Consider the following 7,875-nt stretch of genomic DNA (forward strand, 5'->3'; position numbering starts at 1 on the left):
AACATCAAGTTTTTTGTTTTGTTTTGTACTGGACGAAATAATTTAGGCTTTCAAAATTTCCAGAAAATCGCTTGATTTGATAATAATTGCTTATCAATCATGTTATTCAATGCTTGACCTTATAGTAACAATGAATTCGTGTTTATTCACGGCATTCTGGTCTTGCTTGATGACCATTCTTCTTCGTCACCGTGGTTGTATAATTATCATGACAATGTGTTCAACCCGTATGTTTCAACACCGTTCACGATTAAAAAATATCCCGCCTTTAGATTTTGCAGGCCCATGAGACACCGCTGCCGCTGCCAAGAGTCTAGAGTTTACCAGCGTATTTCGTCGCCCATACGGTACATTTTCTACGTGTAATCAATCATACTCGGATTCTCATTTTGTTTGTTCTCAAATTACAATCAATTTTTATAACAATGGCAACCGACAAGATTTTTAGAATGCTTTGATTTCGTCGACACAGTCTTTATGAGCATTCCGATTTTCATGGTTGAAAAGTCACAACTGTACTAATCGTACAGATCGGTAGGAATACTTGATATAGTGTATATCTAAAAACTTATATCATATTCGTTTGCTAGAATAGAATATGGCAAGGCACTTTTTTTTTTTTGGCTGGCTAATTAGATCCCATAAAGGAGAAAGGGAAAATTCAAAAATAATAGGGCGTTTTATATGAATTACTTTATTTAGTTATGTTCCGTGCGATATTGCAAATTGCTTTCATTTTATTGCCAAAAAGGAAAAAAAATCACATAAATGATGTTGAGTGAGTACACATCTGGGAGACGGATGTCACATTACATAAAATCTAAATCGAGCGAAAGAGCAGAAACAGAGTGTTGGTATATAAAGAGAGAAAGATAGAGAGGGGGTGGGAGACTCAGTATGGTGACGATGATGCACATGATGGAGTATTGGTATGGTCTGCATGATGATTCGTCATGACTACCATGCGAGTTCATCACATAATAAACAAAAACAAGTAAAGAACACGATTTGTGCAGTATTTACAGTGAACGTGATATAACCTCCGCAAGTGTTATATACAGCTACGCAAAGGACACGAGTCATAAAAAGGGGAAATTTATCTCAGTAATTGATTACTGGTATTCCATTATTGACTCAGAATGTATAATGTACACCAGCAATTACGCGCATGGACGCAAAGAATATAAAAATACACGTGCATGCCCGTATCATTGTCAATGCTGTAAATCAGCTGTATATGCAAGATTTAATGAGTATACGGAGTTCGTAAAAAAAAAAGAAAAGAGAAAAACACAGACAAACAAGAACAAACTGTAACCAAAGGGGAAAAAAATCATCTATCAATCCAATGTCAAGCAATGATTTTTCGCATGTATTTATGCTCTCAGAGTGATGTGTGTTGCCTGTCGACTAGCACAAAGTAAGTCCGTGGTGAGAAAGAATCGAATTGACACACTGTGCTGGTAGGCAAGATATTTCAATCTCTATCACTCTCGCCCTTCTTTCTGCGCCCACCACGCCCCTCCCCCTTTTCCTCCTTACTTCTGCTACCAAATACCCAGAAGCACGGAGTATCATAAGGGGTTTGCACTTTATAGACAACGGTACATATCAGTCAGTGATACACATGATGCAATGCTTTGGCGTGTCCTTCGCTAATTTTCCTCATCGCAAGTGAACGAGACAATTTCTGTTTCAGTTTTCAATTTCTTTTGGATGTAACTTGCCTAGATTCCTACATTGTTTTGTTTTTATTTGTTTCCGAGAAGATCAGAAATTTCACACATCGTTAAGTTTGATATGAAACGCAACGGCGCATCCATAAAGAAGCGGAAGTAATAATCGAGACGTTGGAGCTTCATCCATTGAATGTTACGCGAGTTTCATGTGATCGGAAGAGCGCATCCAATAAACAAACTCTCCGCCTGGTTCGTGAAAACTCAAGCAATGATCACAATATTGCTTGAATCGAAGGTAAGAATCCTACCTGTTATACTTTCATTGGTCCTTCAGCTAAACCTTAATCAAATTCACAATAATCCTTTCACCTTTCGTGACTTCAGAAAATAACTTTAAAAACTTTTTTTAAACTTTCCAACCCATATTATGGATTTCTTTCTATCGTCTTTCAAGCTCAATTAAACAGAGAAAAATTACTTTGATATCTCTGACATCCCGCTAAGAAAGAAGAAACATATGAAATTCAACCCACAGCGTGGATGGGGGGGGGGGGAGGTGACGTAGAAATCATTCAAATTAAGTGATATATGCAGGAGGCTTTATGTTAGAAATTAATAATGAAAGAAACAAAATCATATCATCAAGTCTAAAAGATGTGGGTTGACTGGTTAGTAATAGTTTCGAAGTTGCGGTTCTCTAAGGCCAATGTCATCATGTGTAGTATAATATATATATATATATATATATATATATATATATATATGTGTGTGTGTGTGTGTGTGTGTGTGTGTGTGTGTGTGTGTGTGTGTGTGTGTGTGTATGATACTGAGTTTCTCTTTTGTCTCATTCTTTGAGACCAAAGAGAAGGGTCTAAAGAATGGGATGAGTTACAATAACCCCACGAAGAATAAAGCAACCGCTGGGATTGTAGACTTTCATGTGCATAATTATGTAAAGTCACAGTTATTCAGCTTGCGCACCTTGTCAATGAACGTTGGAGTATACGTATACAATGTACAGCTCGATTCGCATGGTTCTTATCTGAAATATCATACACAAGATCGTCCATCCGTCTAACCCCTGGCTTTAACCAAGGTTCTGATGCACATAGGCAGCCCTGAGAGGACAATCAAAACGGGACCACACAAAGGGTAGTAATAACAATGTTGATTCGTTATGCTTGTGGTTTTACTCATGACAACTTTCCTCATATATATCTGCGTTGGTTATTATTCGTTTCTTTTTATTTCATTTCCAACAAATATGATTACACCATTTGAATACACATACTAATGATACAATATTGTCCGGTGATCAGGAGGTCGTAGGTTCGAATCCTGCTCGAGTATGTACGCCCATGATTTTTATCATGGCTACTACTAAAACACTGATCAATTCAGTGCTTATTTACGTCGATGTAGGGCAATTTGTCAATCAATTGCAATGAAAACACCTCGACGGAAGAATTTCATGAATTTGACAAACATATGAACAGTGGTACGATTTTGTAAATGTCAAGACAAGTACAGAAAAAAAAAATCATTTTGCTGTGAAATTGCAATATCATGATAGCATTTAGAAGAATGAACGACACGCATGTCAGATTCATCATATTTCTTTGTACATTCTGTTGATAAAAAGTGAAAATAAAGTTTGAATTTGAATTTGAATTTGAATCCAATCGAGTATTGCCTTCAAAGCTTTCTTTCGAGTACAACCATGGCTGGATAGCTACTGAGAGCAGAATTCAGCCCTCAAACTGGTGGTGTCATCACCGATCTAATACACGGACGGACTCATATCATACTCTGCCCTGATGACATCAGTCTTTATTCTATCAATTTTTGTGTCGCTTTCACAGAAAGGGATGCTAGAAAACCAGGCAATGTCTTTCAGTGTTCCGCGTTGACCGGTAGCAACACATAGGGAAAGAAAGACAGACAGACAAAACGTACCGTCACATGTTAACCGTCACATTAATCATATTCACTTAGGCTCACCATAAGACACATACTCGTAGGGCAGGAGAAATACAGGCTTCACCCATCATTTTTTAGATTCCAAGTTATTGATTTGCTAACCACTTCAACAAACCGGGTGGCTGCATGGTCTCAGCAATATCTAATCATCGCGATGAGCATCAACAATACAGCATCGTTACGAAAAAGAACTGGGTCTAACTGGTCCCACAGTATGCAGTCAGCTCCGCCCGTTTAAACGTGCATGTATATAGTCACTTTACTCATTCACTCCTCTTGCACTCTCTAAACTTTCCCATAAACAATTTGAATGAATATTCTCCGTATTTTTCTTTTTTTTTTCTTGAAGTAAAAAGAACCTCCCTTATGCAACACACCAAGATGGAAAGAATGAAAGCTACCGGCAGATAGATATTGAAAGCCATCTCTGAAGGTTATGACCTGCCAATTGCATACGAGACAAATCAATCACATTATGTGAAAGCAACATGGGTGTATGTACAGTACAAAAAAGTCCAGGCTCCTATGAACGGCTAACTCCGCAAAAGATTCCTGCTCGATTCGACAGTCCTTGGACAATAATGTTTACAGTCATCATCAATGCCCCTATTGACCCAAGTTCACATAATATAATTACCTAGCAATGGTGACGTAATAATGACTGCAGGACACTGCGAAAGAGTTGCGCAATATTAAGGAGGTAACCCTGACTTGATGAGACGTGATTGCTCATTTATTATCACCATTTAATTTATTAGTATTATTATTGTTGTTAGCGTTACTATATTATCAGCATCATCACTACTACCACCTACTATGACTACTACTACACTGTTTTACTACCACTACTAATTCTACTACTACTGTTTTACTACCACTACTAATTCTACTACTACTACTACTTCTACTACTACTCTCTAAAAAAAATCGAGTGAAAATATTCACTTTTGAAGGAGTGAATACAAAAAAAGAGTGAATTTAGAGTGAAATTGGAGTGAATTTTGAGTGGAAATGTTCATTTTCACTCGTTTTAGAGTGACCTCAGGGATCACTCCAAAATCTTCAAGTGATCCCTGAGGTCACTCTAAAATGAGTGAAAATGAACATTTTCACTCAAAATTCACTCCAATTTCACTCTAAATTCAATCTTTTTTGTATTCACTCCCTCAAGAGTGAATATTTTCACTCGATTTTTTTCAGAGAGTACTACTACTTCTACTACTACTACTACTACTACTCCTACTACTACTTCTACTACTACTACTACTACTACTACTACTACTACTACTACCATACTATCAAATACTTTTATTAATCATCATTATCATTATCTTTCTAATCTATAGCACTAGAAGTAAGACCAGTAGTAACCGAAATGACACTATGATTTGCAGTTCATTTTATTTTGTTTTTATTTACTATTAATGACCACTTATATTTCGTGTTGATTACAGATTTCTACGAGCTGAGCCGGAGTCAGCATAGAGGTTTGAGGGGCGTCTGAAGATTTCTTCGGCCGATTTGATATCGTATTAAACGTATGCAAAAATAAGAATACACTTTACGAGGACAGTGCACTGGATGAAAGGTGGAAAAGACATCAGTCCTTCCAGGAAACAGTCGTTATGGCCTTTGAAAGGGACGACGAATTCGACATTGCAGAGGAAGTTGCTAGAGGGTTGGCCCAGCGAAGCGGCGACAGTTCTTTACCGTGCGAAGTCGACGTGGACGTTGGGGTGGAAAGGATGCTCGACTTTCAATCACCATTTTGTGGCCCAGTTCCTAACGGGTCTTACCACAATTACGTAACGAGCAACGGCTTCGAAAACGCGCAGCCGACGCCATTTCCAACGTCGCCGTCGATGGCCTCATCGGTACTGACTCATCCATACCAGTACGGTCACGGGATGATGAACTCGCCAAGAGCAAAGCGGAGTTCCGTGGGGAGAAAGCCGCCGAAGGGTCCTGATGGTATTCGCCGCTATAGCAGCCGTCGGGCTACCGTGGAAAGACGCGATCGGATAAACTCACGGGAACGAGATCGAATGCATCAGCTGTGTGACGCCTTCGAGCGGCTTCGACAAGTACTTCCGTTTAAGCGACCAAAACAAGGGGCGCACAGGCAGAAACTCAGCAAAATTAGCACTCTGCTTTTGGCGCAGAACTACATTCGAGCGCTGGAAGAGATGCTGGAGCAACCGCCCGGTCAAGACGTCTCTGCTGTAAGCACCACTTGCAGCGGTTTCCCGGTGTCATCAACGTCGTCTGCCGCTCACTTCGATCTCCGCGACCCTTCTGGACACTTCCCCTCGGAGTACTACCCTTGCGAAGAGGTGAACGGTTACGAAAGACGTGTCGGTAGTCAAAACGGATACGGCGTCGAGCACGGATTCGGCGAGTGTCAGCAGGAGTTCTATCGAGTTAATTCTGCGCAATATCACTACCTATAATCTGATTTAGATTCGTCGCTGGACAATGATAAAGGAAATGGTGTGAGATTGGAGGACGGATAGAAGGAGGATGATGAGATGAGACCTTGAAAAGAAACTTGTCAAACCATTCCCTGCTCATCTATAGAGCTGAAAGATCCTTCAAAGTGCTTCCGCTTGCACCGATTCAGAGCAGCGCTCTCTAGTCTGGTTGCTTAATGTCAAATTTTGAAATTGCTCTTACAGGCTGCATAAAAGCACCGAATTCGTAGAGGTTATTCCGTGTTATGGATATACTCATTGAATCTAAAGTAGGAGCCATCTAGCTTTTTTCATTTTTGTTTCTTTATGGTAAAAATGTTGAAATTGCGATGTTTGTGGTATAAATAATGCTGCATTTGTATATCAGACGGAGCATAATAACAGAAAAAAGAGGCTAAGATCTGTAGTAAATCTATTTTCTTTTTATGGAACTAAAAACATGAATCCAGTTTGGAATACTATGATCACCATTAAAGTATTAAAATCCTAGAGGTAGTTGAATCAATTACCAATATAATTTATGAACAGAAAACGCTGAATATGCTCAAGAGCGTGACGTATTCACCACTTAAGAGTTGCATAGAGTTGCAGTTGAGAGTTACATAGGGCAGAAGAACATGCTACTGTTTTGAGCATGCACAACCACTTCTATAGGGAAAGAACTCACAATATTGATGATGCAATTCTGTGTGCGTCATATATCACGCTCTAAACAACCACTATAGGAGAAGACCCTCCAGCGAACTTTGCACGCTTCACTCTGCTCTATGAGAAGTGCCCAGCCGGCCTCTCCTGTTATGATCAAGCATGGCCACGGATTTCGTGGCAACAAGCCAGACCAGTAACTAGGATAATTTCTACTCTTTTTTTTTTGGGGGGGGGGGGGGGGGGGAGACGGGGGAGGGGTTCAAAATTGGAAATAAGAGATCTTTCTATCAAGACCACTTCCACCAATAGTTTGGCCTCATGTATGATGTAACCTATCAGTCATGAAAAAAGAAATTGTCTAATCTTCTTCGCGCATACCTATTATCCATGCTAACTTCAGCATCATCCTTCTTGGATTATTATTGCATAAGATGTCAACCATGCACGTCTTTCAAGTTGGCCACTTCCTGGTAATGAATGTGAAGGAATGCAAGCAACACGTTAATCGGGTTCACGGGCGAAATGAAAGAAATGCTTTCAAGGGGTGCGAGACTACGTTCAACATTTATGGGGGAACACGCAAATGAGTGGAGGATGTAGGACAGTAGGAGGGAAGTATTTCCCTCTAAAGCGAGAGAGCTTTTGCATTTTTTTTAAGTATTTAAATTCAAACGTCTATTGCACACTTTGCAAGAAAAAGCAAAACAAAAACAAAACAAACACTCTGTAATAGTGACGTGAATTCGTATTTATACCGATTAACTTATTATGTGTATTCCCAATATAGGTGAACGAAAAACGTAGTTACCAAAGAGAAGAATAGAAGGAACTAAATTCTGTAATTGTTGCGTGATTTTCTTATGTACCAGTACTGATAACATTATCTATTTATTTGAAAATATAACATCTGAGTCTATAAAGAGAAGGTTGATTAGAAAAGCCTTTCCAAGCTGCATGCGTATGACCACCATCATGGTTGAGTATGGGTCATGCACTCGCAGGCAAGACTCAACCATGCAAGTCGACGAAAGAGGGGATAAGTAGGGGGAGGAGGGTCAACCTATCCCGGTGATTAATTTTTGTATGGATGGATTTGG

At 39.5% G+C, this 7,875-nt stretch overlaps 1 protein-coding gene across 1 annotated transcript; it reads left to right on the forward strand.

Annotated features, from left to right (window-relative positions):
• The first annotated feature begins 5,284 nt into the window (after positions 1-5,284).
• LOC139738080 (uncharacterized) lies at positions 5,285-6,109 on the forward strand. Its single transcript, XM_071648743.1, has one exon. It carries the CDS (start codon positions 5,285-5,287, stop codon positions 6,107-6,109), a length of 825 nt encoding a protein of 274 aa, XP_071504844.1.
• The last annotated feature ends 1,766 nt before the right edge of the window (positions 6,110-7,875 follow it).

This window comes from Diadema antillarum, unplaced genomic scaffold, assembly GCF_040938485.1.
Source record: "Diadema antillarum isolate AM-2024a unplaced genomic scaffold, OU_Dant_1.0 seq00000720_RagTag, whole genome shotgun sequence".
Taxonomy (NCBI): Eukaryota; Metazoa; Echinodermata; class Echinoidea; order Diadematoida; family Diadematidae; genus Diadema; species Diadema antillarum.

What these genes read in the sequence shown, in the direction of transcription:
- LOC139738080 (XM_071648743.1), top strand. Translation starts at nt 5,285, where the DNA reads ATGGCCTTTGAAAGGGACGACGAATTCGACATTGCAGAGGAAGTTGCT.